The sequence below is a fragment of the Manis pentadactyla genome, chromosome 2 (genome assembly GCF_030020395.1).
Source record: "Manis pentadactyla isolate mManPen7 chromosome 2, mManPen7.hap1, whole genome shotgun sequence".
In the NCBI taxonomy this organism is placed as follows: domain Eukaryota; kingdom Metazoa; phylum Chordata; class Mammalia; order Pholidota; family Manidae; genus Manis; species Manis pentadactyla.
Window position 1 is genome coordinate 29,677,337 of NC_080020.1, and position 15,795 is coordinate 29,693,131.

The 15,795-nt window shown below is 44.0% G+C and overlaps 1 protein-coding gene across 2 annotated transcripts in view; it reads left to right on the forward strand.

Moving 5' to 3' along the window:
* GALNT10 (polypeptide N-acetylgalactosaminyltransferase 10) overlaps positions 1-15,795 on the forward strand; it is a 256,916-nt gene that overhangs the window by 141,332 nt on the left and 99,789 nt on the right. For both annotated transcript variants that reach the window (XM_036909479.2, XM_036909566.2), the window contains exon 4: positions 9,747-9,913. In XM_036909479.2, coding sequence (XP_036765374.2) covers positions 9,747-9,913 — 167 coding nt within the window. The remainder of the gene's footprint in view (positions 1-9,746; positions 9,914-15,795) is intronic.

Below are 15,795 nucleotides of genomic sequence, written 5' to 3' on the forward strand. Positions count from 1 at the left end.
AGCAATGGTGGGGACAGCCGGTTTGCTTGCAGATGCTGGCGGGGAGGAAGGAACAGCAGGCTGCTTATCACTGTGAGGGTCCTCGGGGCTACATTGCCAAGCAGGGGGATATGGTGCCTGAAGTTCCTTAAGGTTCCCAGCCTGCTGGGCTGAGTGTGCCAAGACGATTTTTTCCACTTGTTAAACCTTTGTCCCTTTAAGACTTTTAAAGTGCCTGCTTTTCTTTTGTTCCAGGGCAGCCGGCTGTGGGAACCTGTTTGCAGTCTTAGTCTTGGATTTTGCTTTTCCACTCCTCTAATATCCAGAGCACCATACAATGTGTGTCTGTGCTCCCGAGGCAGATTACTAGGGCTGGTTATTTAGCAGTCCTGTGCTTCCTCTTCCTCCTCACTCTGATTCTTTTCCTCTCACCAGTGAGCTGGGGTGGGGGATGTGCTCGGGTCCTGCCAGGTCATGGCTTTGTATCTTACCCTTTTCTGTGAGATGTTAAGTTTTTGCCAATGTAGCCTTGCTTGCATGCTGTATCTTCTAGTCACTCTTTTAGGAATAGTTATATTTGCTCTATTTTCAAAATATATATGGTTTTGGGAGGAGATTTCTGCCACCCTACTCATGCCACCATCTTTTCCTCTCTCCAACTCTTCATTATTTCAAAGTGCATCAAGGAACACCCCCTGACCATGCGTTTTCCCAATTCTTTGTTGTTGTGCCATGGATGTCTAGCTAAAGTTTGCCCTGTTTGGGTTGTTGTCTCATAAGACTGTGAACCACCTGACCATGGATGTGCTTGTGTGAGGGACAGGCTGCTTTCCACTCAGATCTTAGTTGTAAGGTTCGAAACTCCACAGGCACCTCTTCTCTTACGGTGCCATGTGGAGCTAAAATAATGAGCCAAGAGGGCATCAAGATTGGTGTCATGTGCTGGAAGTTTCACAGGTGTCACTGCTTTGACCCCCTGCAAGGGCCTGACCTGGGTCTTCCCCAGAGGGGCTCTTGCAGTGTCTTGAGAAGCCACACAGCATCTGAGAGCCCACAGAGACTGGGACACCATCAGCTGGGCATGCTGTGTGCTGTGTTGTAGAAACAAATAGACATTCAAAGGAGAACACTGAGGAAGACATACCCTAAGTGTTGCCAAGTCACCCCCAGGTGTCAGGATGGTGCTGTCCTTTGCAACTGTCCTTTATCTTAGTCTCTCAATGTTTTCTGGACGTTTATACTACAATCACTTTTGTCATCAAGAAAAAGGTAGTATTTCAAATAAACATCATCTAGGTTTAAGTTCTGGATCCAAGTCACTTACCTCTGGGTCTGTTTTCATTATGTGAAGATGGGGTCAGCACTTCCGGGTTCATCTCCCTCCCAGGGGTCAGGACAGATGAGAGGAGCAAGATTAACAAGCTAACACCTGTTACCGTCAGGTGTGCCCAGCCGCCAGAGGGCAGAGGTTGTTATCCTCCAGTCGTGGCCAAACCCTGCCTCTGCACTGGGAGCAGGGCCCTAGTTTCCCCTTCCTAAGACCACTTTCTCTGTGGCTACTTTCTGAAGGCATCCCAGGTGATCGTTTGTATTTATTACATGCAGAAGAACTGGGTGTACTCCACCATCCATATTGGGATCTCAAGACCCAACATGCAGACAGGTTTTAAAGGGGACTGCTAGGATGGAGGCATCCCAGGGGTGGGTGGTGGTCTTCTGTCTTCCTCCCTGCCATCCCCAGGCCTCTCTGTCTGCTGTGATCTGAGGCCTAATATGAAGAGAAAAAATGGAGATTTTTGCATGAGCTCCCAATGGAAAGGTGGCTTGTGGGCAGGTCTGTGGAACTAGTATTCCTGCTGGATACTGGACAGATTCATTTCAGCATGTCACACAACTTTTTATTTAGGCAAGGTGCCTCAGCTAAGCTGGGACCAAACTAATTACTAATGCCCATGGCAAAAGTTGAAGTGCATATTTGTGTTTATTTATTAAGTAAATGTGTGGATGGATAGAGGAGGGAGAAAGAGAGTAGACAAAAAAAAAGGCACATGTTCAAGGCTGTGTTCCAAGCTGGGTCTTTATTTGAGTTCTGAATAATCTTTAATTCCATGATTGAATTAAATTAGAAGTGAATTTAGTCTACATCCTTTAATACTTGATGATGTTAGTGTATCTCCTGGCAGGCTGTGGGGCCCAGTTCCAGGGTTGGAGAGACCCAGGGCTCTCTGCTGTTTAATAGCTCCAGTTTGTTTCATCCCATGGACTCCTGGCAACTTTTTTACAGCTAACAGCCCCCCACCCCCCGCCTCCAACCTTGCTTCAATTGAGTAAGCCTCCTGTGAAATTGGATGCAGAGAAGGAACTTTTTTTTTTGGTATCATTAATCTACAATTACACGAAGGGCATTATGTTTACTAGGCTCCCCCCTCACCAAGTCCCCCCGACATCCCCGTTCACAGTCACTGTCCATCAACATAGTAAGATGCTGTAAAATCACTACTTGTCACCAAGTTCACAGTCCCTGTCCTTCAACATAGTAAGATGCTGTAGAATCACTACTTGTCTTCTCTGTGTTGCACAGCCCTCCCCGTGCCCCCCCAACACTATACATGCTAATCGTAATGCCCCCTTTCTTTTCCTCCCTCCCTTCCCACCTGGCCTCCCCAGTCCCTTTCCCTTTGGTAACTATTAGTCCATTCTTGGGTTCTGTGCTTCTGCTGCTGTTTTGTTCCTTCAGTTTTCTTTTGTTCTTATACTCCACATATGAGTGAAATCATTTGGTACTTGTCTTTCTCCACCTGGCTTATTTCACTGAGCATAATACCCTCTAGCTCCATCCATGTTGTTGCAAATGGTAGGATTTGTTTTTTTCTTAGGGCTGTGTAATATTCCATTGTGTATGTGTACCACATCTTCTTTATCCAATCATCTACTGATGGACATTTAGGTTGCTTCCATATCTTGGCTATTGTAAATAGTGCAGTGATAAACATAGGGGTGCATCTGTCTTTTTCAAACTGGAGTGCTGCATTCTTAGGGTAAATTCCTAGAAGTAGAATTCCTGGGTCAAATGGTATTTCTATTTTGAGCATTTTGAGGAACCTCCATACTGCTTTCCACAATGGTTGAACTAATTTACATTCCCACCAGCAGTGTAGGAGGGCTCCCCTTTCTCCACAACCTCACCAACATTTGTTGTTGTTTGTCTTTTCGATGGTAGCCATCCTTACTGGTGTGAGGTGATACCTCATTGTGGTTTTAATTTGCATTTCTCTGATGACAAGCGATGTGGAGCATCTTTTCATGTGTCTGCTGGCCATCTTAATTTCTTCTTTAGAGAACTGTCTATTCAGCTCCTCTGCCCATTTTTTAATTGGATTATTTGCTTTTTGTTTGTTGAGGTGTGTGAGCTCTTTATATATTTTGGATGTCAACCCTTTATCGGATCTGTCATTTTCGAATATATTCTCCCATACTGTAGGATACCTTTTTGTTCTATTGATGGTGTCCTTTGCTGTACAGAAGCTTTTCAGCTTGATACAGTCCCATTTGTTCATTTTTGCGTTTGTTTCCCTTGCCCAGGGAGATATGTTCAAGAAGAGGTCACTCATGTTTATGTCTAAGAGATTTTTGCCTATGTTTTTTTCTAAGAGTTTTATGGTTTCATGACTTACATTCAAGTCTTTGATCCATTTCGAATTTACTTTTGTGTATGGGGTTAGACAGTGATCCAGTTTCATTCTCTTACATGTAGCTGTCCAGTTTTGCCAGCACCATCTGTTGAAGAGACTGTCTTTTCCCCATTGTATGTCCATGGCCCCTTTATTGAATATTACTTGACCATATATGTTTGGGTTAATGTTTGGAGTCTCTATTTTGTTCCATTGGTCTGTGGCTCTGTTCTTGTGCCAGTACCAAATTTTCTTGATTACTGTGGCTTTGTAGTAGAGCTTGAAGTTGGGGAATGAGATCCCCCCCCCCACTTTATTCTTCCTTCTCAGGATTGCTTTAGCTATTCGGGGTCTTTGGTGTTTCCATATGAATTTTTGAACTATTTGTTCCAGTTCATTGAAGAAAGCTGTTGGTAATTTGATAGGGATTGCATTGAATCTGTATATTGCTTTGGGCAGGATGGCCATTTTGATGATATTAATTCTTCCTAGCCAAGAGCATGGGATGAGTTTCCATTTGTTAGTGACCAGAGCAGGAACTTTTGTACACAACTAGATATTGCCTATCTTTGTTGGCTACAGAAGACTCAGCCAAGTTACGAGAAAGGGATTCTTCAGAAGTGGTGCTTTCGTTTATTTGTGATGGCCAACATGATGAAGTTGGAGAAGGCTGCCAGAGAAGGTTGGCTGAAATGATCAAAGGAATTAGAGAGATCAGGGAACAGTATGCTGGAGGGCTGCATGGGATCTGGACAAAAGCAGTCTAACCAGTTGGAAGAGCAAGAGGGGACATGAAGGAAGTCCAGAGGTCCCAAGGGGAAAGAGAGAGACTCACTTGTCCATCAGAATTGGACTGCCAGAATTAGGCAAGTCCTGCCCACAAAGCTGGGACTGAGCTCACCACCAGACACCAAGGGTTCATTCCTGCACCCTTCCCCCCAAGCTTCCTTTGGTTCGTCTAGCAGAGGAACAGTTTGAAACTAAGGAGACCATGGACCATGCCCATTTTTTCCTCTCACGTTTCTTTCTAAAAACTATCAAACACACAGAAAAGTTGAAAGAACTACATACTGCACTCTCATGTTCCCACCTAGACTCTGCAGTTAACATTCCTCTACTGACTTTAACACATATTTATCCACCTCTCTCCATCCATCAGTTCATTTTACGTTTTGATAAAATTCAAAGTAAGTTGCAGAGAGACCATGACACACTGTAACAGTTGAACAGTGGATTGCAGTGGTACACAAAAGGAGGGATTTTGTTGTTACGTCCATTGTTCCAGATGTCACAAATTTTCCCCCCAAAGCTTCTGACCAGTCTTGTGGAGCTCCCTCCTATGATGCCTTTTACTTCAGGACTCTCAACTTATAATATCTCTAGGGGCAGGAGGGAATGTAAGGGAGGGAAACAACTCTGGTGTAAGACTGTTGTGAGAAGTGAGAGCTGAAGTGACCCGGAGCGTGCCAGCCTCATAGAGAGGTGTGGCACTGTCGACTCCAGCCCGTTGCTGCCATGAGACCCATGAGAATTTTTACGTGAAATCTTCCACTTTTTAAATGTTTGCAAATAATGCTTACATACTAGGAAAAGAGTATCAAGGAAGACTCCTCTATCTGAGTTTTCTATAGCTGCCATAACAAATTAGTACAAATAGTTTAAACAACACAAATTTGTTCTTAGAGTTCTATAAGTCAGAACTCCAACATGGGTCTCACTGGGCTAAAATCAAGGTGTTGGCCAGGCTGCATTCCTTTCTGGGGCTCTGGTTCAATCTTGCTTATCTGAGTTGTGTTGGAGGGTTTTAGTTATGAGGAGTGGGACTTCTGTTTCCTTGATGGTTTTCAGCTGAGGACCAATCCCAGATTTTATTTTTTCCCTTTTTTTTATTAAGGTATCATTGATATACACTCTTATGAAGGTTTCACAAGAAAAACAATATAGTTACTACATTCACCCTTATTATCGAGGTCTCCCCCATACCCCATTGCAGTCACTGTCCATCAGTGTAGTAAGATGCCACAGAGTCACTATTTGCTTTTGTGCTACACTGTCTTCCCCGTGACCCCACACACACCATGTGCACCAATCATGATATCCCACAATCCCCTTCACCCTCCCCCACCCCTCACCTTTGGTAACCACTAGTCCCTTCTTGGAGTCTATGAGACTGCTGTTATTTTGTTCCTTCAGTTTTGCTTCGTTGTTGTACTCCACAAATGAGGGAAATCATTTGGTATTTGTCTTTCTCTGCCTGACTTATTTTACTGAGCATAATACCCTCCAGCTCCATCCATTTTGTTGCAAATGGTAGGATTTGTTTCCTTCTTATGGCTGAATAATATTCCATTGTGTATATTTGCCACATCTTCTTTATCCATTCATCTACTGATGGACACTTTGGTTGCTTCCATATCTTGGCTATTGTGAATAGTGCTGTGATAAACACAGGCGTACATGTGTCTTTTTGAAACTGGGATCCTGCATTCTTAGGGTAAATTCCTAGGACTGAAATTCCTGGAATTTCTATTTTGAGTTTTTTGAGGAAAAACTGCTTTCCACAATGGTTGAACTAATTTACATACTGCTTTCCACAATGGTTGAACTAATTTACATTCCCACCAGCAGGGTAGGAGGATTCCCCTTTCTCCACATCCTCTCCAGCATTTGTTGTTCCTAGTCTTTTCTATGTTGGCCATCCTAACTGGTGTGAGGTGATATCTCATTGTGGTTTTAATTTGCATTTCTCTGATGATTAGCAATATGGAGCATCTTTTCATGTGCCTGTTGACCATCTGAATTTCTTCTTTGGAGAAGTGTCTGTTCATATCCTCCACCCATTTTTTAATAGAGTTATCAGTCCCAGATTTTAAAGGCCACCCATCTTCCCTGGCTCATGACCCCCTTCCTCCATCTTCAAAGCCAGCAATGGCGGGTCAAGTCCCTCTCACACTTCAAATCTTTACTCCTTCCTTCTCATTTCTCTGACTCAGCCAGAAAGGCTGTGTGCTTGTAAGAACCCCTGTGATTACATTGGACCCAACTGGGTAATAGAGGCTCTTGAGACTCATCTTAACCTTGATCACATCTGCAAAGTCCCTTTCACTATTTAAAGTAACTTGTTCACTGCTTCCAGGGATTAAGGCTTGGACACCTTTGGGGGCCACTACCCTGCCTGCCATACCTGGCTTCTGGCTGGAGACGTAACGAAGGAGTTTTGGCATTCCCTCTGAGCCTACTTGGTCCTCAGGTCCCCTCTCTGGGCCCTGGGAAAATTCCCAGTATCCCTAATGAAATATACCTCATAGAGAAAAACAGTGAAGTGCAGAAAGAATCTTAAATTTTTTATAGTCATATTTTTAGCAATAATATTGGTATTTTTTTTCCTGAAGATATAGGAAAAAACAAATAAGTAACTATGTTAATGTTAAGAACCTAGATTTTTAGCAAAAGAGATAAAATATATCTAACCAAAGATATCACAAGAAAACTACAAACTGATATGCCTTATGAATATAGATGCAAAAATCCTCAACAAAATACTAGCACACCAAATTTAACAACACAGAAGAAAGATTATACACCATGACTAAGTAGGATTTATCCCCAGAATGCAACATGGTTCAACATACAAAAATCAAACATTGTATATGCTAATTTATAGAATAAAGAACAAAACCCATATGATCATCTCAGTAAATTCAGAAAAAGCATTTGACAAAATTCAACACTTATTCATGATAAAAACATCCGGTAACTAGGAATAGAAGAGAATTTCCTCAATCTGATAAGGGGCATCTATTTTAAAAACCTATATTAATATTATATTTAATGAGGAAAGACTGAAAGTGTTTCCTCCTAAGATCAGAAACAAGCAAAAATGCCTGTTCTTGAAACTTCTATTTGATACTGTACTGGAGTTCCTTGCCAAGGGCAGTTAGACAAGAAAAAGAAGTAAAAGTCATCTAGATTGGAAAAAAAGAAGTCAAACTATCTCTATTTGCAGATGACATTGTTTTAATATGTGGAAAATCCTAAAGAATCCAGACACACACACAAAAATTTACTAAAACCAATAAATGAGTTCAGCAAGGTTTCAGGATATAAGCTTAATATATAAAAATCAATTGTATTTCTATATAATAACAAGAAACAATCTAAAATACATATGTACTAGACATTTCTCCAAAGGAGATATACAAATGGCCAGTAAGCACATGAAAATAGACTCAACGTCATTTGTCATTAAGAAAATGCAAATCAAACCATAATGAGATACCACTTCACACCCACTAGGATGGCTATAATAAAAAAGATGGGTGGTAACAGTAGTTGACAAGCATGTGGAGAAATTGGAACCCTCATTCATTACTGCTGAGAATGTAAAATAGTGCTGACACTGTTTGGCAATTCCTTAAAGAGATAAACATGGAGTTATCTTATAACCCAGGAATTCTACTCCTTGAAATATACCCAAGAAAATTGAAACCGTGTATACAAAAAACTGTATAAATGTTCACAGCAAAACTATTCATAATAGCCCAAAGACAGAAACATCCAATGTCCATTGGTTGATGAACATATAAATAAAATGTGACATATCCATACCACAGAATATTATTCAGCCATGAAAAAGAATTAAGTACTATTGCATGCTACAACATGGATGAACCTTGAAAACATGCTATGTGAGAGAAACCAGACACAGAAGGCCACATATTATATGATTCTATTTACATAAAATGTCCAGAGCAGAAAAATCCATGAAAACAAAAAGCAAAATAGTGGTTTCCAGGGACTGGTTGTAGGGGATAATGGGTAGTGGCTGCTAATGGATGCAAAGTTTCTTTTGGAGGCAATGAAAATATTCTGGAATTAGATAGTGGTGATGGCTATAGAATTTTGTAAATATATTGAAAACTACTGAGTTACATACTTTAAAAGGGTGAATTTTATTTTGAGTTTTATGATATGCAAATTATTCCTCAATCAATAAGGAGATATGATATAAAATTAAAGTTTAGTAAAAGTCTGTAATCCTACATACATAATTTTATCATAAATTCATGATGTATTTATTAAAATATATTTCTAGCTCTGACCACTGTAAAGGCATAGAAACCATAACCAACCCAGTACCAGTGAATGCTCTTAGTGCCCATATTACAGTATCTAAATGGTAGTATTGATGATATTAAGGAACCAGGGTTCTTTGGCAGAATGGCTGATGCCTATTTGAGGCAGGAAATGTACAAGTTAAGCCTGGAGAGTCTTTTGATATCTTTTATGAAAGAAGGACATATCAGTATCCTCTGGTCATGTCCAAAGGACTAGAAGCCAACTTGAGAAGACTCCTTTGGGTTAAAGAAGGGCTTACTTGGAAACTAGTAAGAATAATGCTTGTATTAAATTGAAATATGTTAATTACGTTAAAACTTACTAGTTCATAAGGAAAACAAATAATTGGCCATCTTTGGAGGATGTTAGGGAGCCAGGTCATTCTGAAAACTGGTAAATTATCAGGAAGTTTGTCTTTCCTGTGCTTCAGAGTAAGCAAATAATTGATGTGGTAGTTTTTCTTGATAGAAGTATTCAAGCTAGTAAAAGAAGAATGATAGAATATCACCATTTTTCAGGCCCCTGATGAAATGAAGTTTAGAAATTGATCATCCATGACCACCAACATCACAAAAGGAAGGACAGTGGGACATAATGTGTTTCCTATGGGATGCTCACACTGCCACCAATGAAGAGGTTGCTAGAATATCTCATGGAATTAAGTCAAGCATCTGGATCTAACTACCACAGCACCGCCCTCATCAACCTCGGCTGTCATTTTGTAACTGCTCTTGCACAGAGTTGGGGTCTTGTATACCTATCCCTGTGCACTGTGTGTGCAGAGACAGATTGGAGGCAGGTCTTCAGGATGCCAAGTAGAAAAAGACTCTGATGTGACTTAGGTGTTTCCAGCTTTCCCTTGCTCCTAAAGGCTGGAGAATAAGTGGGATTTGCAGTTAACCAAACCATGTGCCTGAGTTCTCTTGGCAAGATGAGAGCTGAACCTGTCCTCTTCCTGTCCCCTGTGTCTCCCTCTAGCTGCAACAGCAAACGCTACCTGGAGACTCTCCCCAACACCAGCATCATCATCCCCTTCCACAACGAGGGCTGGTCCTCCCTCCTCCGCACCGTCCACAGCGTGCTGAACCGCTCACCCCCAGAGCTGATCGCCGAGATTGTGCTGGTTGATGACTTCAGTGATCGAGGTAGGGCTGATCTCACCCAGCTTCCTGCCCCCATACTCCATCCGGTGACTTGCCAAAAGGGTTTTCCCTTCTTCAGCAGCACCAACATGTGGGCCACCACATACTGATGCTTGCTGTGTGCCAGGCCATGAACCTGGCACTGTACCCACGTTATCTCATTTAGGCCTCACAACAAACCATGATGTAGGTTCTGTTTTTATCCCATTTGTGTCAATGTAGACATCCATTAAACTGGCAATAGCAGAAAACTTGATAAACAGTAGCTCAAACAAGTAAGGAGTTCATTCATTCATTATCTCACTCATTTCATAATAAAATCCGAGACTTGTATGGCTGCTCACAGCTATCATCAAAGAACCAGGCTTCTTTTCTCTTCCTCATCCTCATGGTCACAAAAGGACAACTGCACCCCTGGAAAGTCTTCAGGCAGGAAGGAGGAGGAAGGGCAAAGGGAACAAAGCCTCCTCCTTTCAATATTTTGCCCTCTCATTCAAGGAAGACTTTTAGCCAGAACTCTAACATCTGGGCACCCATATCTGCAAAGGTGGCTGGGAATGTGTGAGTTTTGATTTTTGGCCTCATTTCACAGTAGGAAAGGGAGAAGTGGATTAGAGAAAGTGTTGAGTGGACCCTCCTACTTTATCTGCCACACCATTTTACAGATGAGAAAGCAGAGGTCAGAGAGGTCAAGTTACTTACCTCTGGTCATACAACTCTTAAGTGGTGACCAGATGACCAAAGCATATCTGTCTGGCCAAGCATGTGATCTTAACCACTAGACCACACTGCCCTCCAGTCAGTAGTCTCAGGCTCATTCTCTGCATCACAGTTTTCACCAGTTGCAGCAAAATCAAGAGAAGCTCTTTCCTCTACTCACCTTCTTGCAGAGGCACTAATAGGTAGTGAAGCAAGGTATGGATAAAATGAGAGTTCCTGTAGCCAGGATTCTTACCTGGCCCTGGTTGACAAGGCTGTTGACTCTATATAAAGAGCTCTGCCCAGTGCTCTGGGCACGACATGGTAGCACGGCTGCAAGGCTGCAGGAGAGCTCTGCTAGAGTGGTGGCAGCGCTTAGGACAGAGGCCAGAGGATGGCTGTGCAGGGAGGCCCAGAGGACAGCTGTGTGGGATGACTGTGCAGGGAGGCCCAGAGGATGGTTGTGCCGACAGAGGGACCCAGAAGCAGAGACCGGCTTGCTGCATATAGACTTGCTCTGAGTGAATGGGATTTTAGTGACTGACCTGCCACCCTGAAATAAAGTTGGGTATAACCCTTTTGCCCCAAGAACATTCTACTGTCATTTTCTTTGGTCACATTGAATCCATAGTGAATTTGCCCAGGGCTGAAACCCATTGGTAAGACAATCAGTGTAGTCGGCAGGGTTCAGTGTTGACCAAGGAAAAAGGCAGGCTATCCTTATGGGAGAGGTGCTTCAGCAGGCTGCCCCTGTGAATGGGGAGACAGTGGATTGTCCCCCAATGGGTATGTGGTCTGAGATGGCTTGCCTCCTAGAGGACTGGGCCCACCCCAGGACTGGAGGCAAATGGAGGTGACACCTGAGGCAGTAGGGGTGGCCCTTGATATAACAAGCAGATCCTTTGAGAAGCAGAGTGCCCATGAGGAAGCAGGGACTGTGGGTAGGCTGCTTCTCACAGTATTAAAAAGGTCTACAGAGGAGACCCAAGAAATGGTGGCATGAGAATGCAAGCTGCAAACTTCTGTGGATTCCCTGAAAAAGGAATTGGCATTGATGCGAGAGGTGGCAGCACAAGAACGCCGGCAGCAAGGTGCTGTTGAAGAGGTAAACAGTTCTTTACAGAACAAGACGGCAGCGCTGCCTGGTGTTCTGAAGGAGGAATTGGCCATCAAGGAAAAAGATGAACTCCTGAGGGAAACATTAGCTTGTGGCATGCCTCCTCTGCTAGGCGGAGGTGGCATGACAATGTCAGCTGCGCAGCATTGAGGTGAAGGTAAGAGAGCTTCTGAAGACCGAGCTGGCATTGTTGCGAGGCACTGTAGCAGAGGAGGCACTTGGTGGAGGGGAGAGAAAGGTGCCATCAGCCCCAGAAATGGAGGAGCTGGGGAAGGATGAAGGGGGTGGTGCCAGAGGCACTGGCGCCTCCTGTATTGAAAGCACGCCCAGTGGTTGTAAAGAAAATAAAGACCCAGCAGCTGAAAGTTCCCCAAGGAGAGGAACAGCCCCCTCCCCAGGTCGGGGAGCACTCTATGGTCCAACCCTACACTCAGGCTGAGCTGGTGGCTGTGGGACTTAGGGGTGGATGGAATTGTTCCTTCAGGATCAGAGATGGGAGAGCTGTCTTTCCTGACAGTGCAGCCCACCTAGAGGCAGCGATTACAAAATGCAAGGTGACTCACAAGAAGAATTTAAGGGGCCCTATGAAGGTTACGAGGACCCAGCTGTGGGTTGATTTAATAAGGGCAGGAGTAGATGGAAGGAAATTAGATAGGAAGCCAAATAGGATGTTACTGGAGCTATAGCAACAACTGGAACCAGAGCAGCAGTTCCAGCCATTAAGACCAAAGAGGCAGAGGTCAGAGACAGAGCCACAAGTCCAGCCTATGTGTCTGCAAGACTTTTTGCTGGAGAGGCTGGAGACAATGTTCCAGCTTGGAACATAGACTGAGAGGAGAGAATCCTGGAGGGGTGGAGTGTAGATAAAATTAGAGTTCCTGTGGCCAGGATTCTCACCTGGCCCTGGTTGACATGGCTGTTGACTCTGTATAAAGAGCTCTGCCCAGTGCTCTGGGCATGTCACGGTGGCAGGGCTGCAAGGCTGCAGGAGAGCAGAGCAGAGGCTGGAGTGGTGGCAGCGCCGAGAACAGAGGCCCAGAGGACGGCTGTGTGGGACGACTGTGCAGAGAGGCCCAGAGGACAGCTGTGTGGGATGGCTGTGCAGGCAGAGAGGCCCAGAGGATGGCTGTGTGGACAGAGTGGCCCAGAGGACAGCTGTGCAGGCAGAGAGGCCCAGAGGCAGAGACCAGCTTGCTGCATTCAGACTCGCTCTGAGTGAACGGGATTTTAGTGACTGACCTGCCACCTGGAAATAAAGTTGGGTATAATCCTTTCACCCCAAAAACGTTCTACTGTCATTTTCTTTGGTCACATTGGATCTATAACAAGACACAAGAGAGTCTAAGTTCCCTCCAGAATAATCAAAGCTGACCTGCCTGTCGCCCCATTTTAATATGCCACTCTTAATTACATGCCTTTGTACAGATGCTTCAGTGGGTGCTTGTGCGTGCTTGTGTGTGTGTGTGTGTGTGTGTGTGTACACATATGCATACATAAACACACATCTTGAACTCAGTTTTTACCACCTCTAAAAGTCTTCCCTGACTGGACATACACTCATTCTCATGGGATCCTTTACTTTTCCTTCTTAGCTCTTATCACAGGCAGAATTGAACTACAAATAAATATAATGTATAAACATTAGCTTGTGGCATGCCTCCACTGCTAGGCTGTACACTCTGAGAGCAGGGGCTACCACATCTGTCTTGTCCGCCACTCATCCCCAGCAACTTAGGTGTATAGTGGGTGCTTAATACATAGTTGATGAATGAATAACCAAGTGCATTTCTTCTGTTTCCTTAGCATTTCCACCATGGTTACAATAGCATCTGGTGATTTGTTTGTGTCCCTGAAGCAATGTCTGTAAGCCTACTGGTGGCAGGGATGTGTCTCCTTGTCTCTGTAGCCATGTTCTTTAGCAAAGAGCCTGGCAGTATTCACAACTTTGATCCTTGTCCTGGCACTACTAGCCCTATGACCTTGACCCAGTCACCTAACTGCTCTGTGTGAGTTCCCCCAAGATCTGTACAATGGGATCACAACAGTACCTACCTCTGCCCAGGCTGTTCCCTCTGCCTGGACAGTCTCTTCCCAGCTCTCTTCACTCCACCTTCAGGTGGGACCCTGCCACTTCCACTGTTTGCTCTCCTCCCCCTGTGATTGAACAGTTCGTCATTGACCTACTCATTGTCAGCTTCCACACTAGACCATTTGTGGTCTAGAAGTCTAGAAGCAGGTGATTAATAAATGCTCATGAATTAGTGAGTGAATAACAAGGAGGAATGGACTAGATGGCAGGTACATCCCCACACACAGAAAACCATCACAAGCAATGGGTCATCTTTAGTCAGCCTGATAGGTGTGGCTGTGGGAGACAGAGTTCCTTCCGCAACTGGCGCTGGCCTGCGTCTTTGTGTTTCAGGCTCAGGTCCCTGCCACCTGTTTTCTGAGGCATCAGTTGTCCTGGTGGAGGGTCCACAACACTTGGCAGGATCTCTTTTTGAGCATCAGAAGGGATTAGTCCTCTAGAGGTAGAATAAACCAAGCATTAGCCAGATTAGAAACAAGCATTTCTCCTTGTTTGATTAGAAAAGAATGTCAAGATCAGCTAGGCTGCTGGCTTTCATTCACACACACACACCCCTCTTCCGCCTAGTGCAGGGGTGAGGCCAGGGATGCCTTGGGGGCACTGTGAGGGTAATGAGACACTTTCAGGCGCAGGTGGGCTCAGGTACCTCTCCCAGCCTGGTCTATATTTGGTTTCTAAAAAATTGGTCACTAAGAGGAGCTCCACTGCTTTAAAATGTGTGAAAACCAATCTCCTCATTTTACAGATGGGAAACCTCAGGCCTGGAACAGTGGACGGGCTTACCAGAGCACACTGCAAACTGGCTGCTGAGGGGCGAGAGCGCCTCTGCCAGCCTCCTCGTGCAGCGTTGCCCCTCCTCGCCTCAGTTGGTCACATGAAACAAATGCAGAAGCGCCTTACTCTTTTCTGTCCCCAAGGACACTTCTCCATAAATTACCGTATCATTATATTAAAGAGCAAACTTCTTGCTTGAAAGAGCTCATTATTAAACATGGCAATCCTGGACTATAATGATTTGCACCTCTGATATCCCAGTTTGCTCAGTGTTGTACTCAGTAATAAAAATAATGTGACCTCCCCCCTTAATAAAAGAACGTAACAATCTTGAGAAGGAAAAGGTAAATTTATAAAAATGACATTCTCCAAGTATATCTGTTTCTCCAGAGAGAAAAAAATATTAATCCAATATTGTTCTATTCCCAAAGCCTAATAAGATAGAGAAGAGAACAAATACTTGCCCATTTCACAGATTAGAATGAACACTAAAGCCCCGGTCATTGCTCTTTTTCCTCGGTGAATCAGACGTGGAACCCAGAGGAGAACCCTCACCTCAGGCCCTCTCCATCCTGCACATTAGCCGTCAGATTTTGCAGCCTGCATTTTTCAGAAAAACAACCATTATTCTTGTTTCAAGAAGAAATTCTCAAGGCAGCTTTGGAAGAAAACCTACTCAGCACTGATTGTTGTAAAAATGAGATTTGGGAGAAACAATTTCAGAACTATGGATAGGGCCCATCCAAAGTACAGCAAATATGGGGCATCATAAAAGGTAGATTTCTGTGGGCCACGTAAGCAGGTTGCAGTTCTCAGAGTTGAAATTCATAGATGAGATGAAGGAAATCCTAACTACAGGCTAGACTGGTGCTGCCTGCAGAAGGCATTTTCCTCTGAAATGAGTCTCCTCCAGGATCCTCAGGGCAGCTAATTGTAATTCAGCTAAGGGTTGATACCTCAGGTAGGAGACAAAATTGGAGCAGATGTATTTTTGAAATAAAGTGCAGAGCATTGTGCAGGCAGCTCTGGGAACTGGAGTGGAGGCTGACGCAATGCCAGAATATTCCCAGCCCTGCTTACAAGTGGAACCCCGGGAAGTGATCCAGGGTCTCTACAAGCTCTTCCAAAGTGTGAGCTTCACTTGAGGATTAGGAGGACATACAGTTGTTTTTGCACTAGTGGGAGAGAGAGATGAGGGTGCAGGGT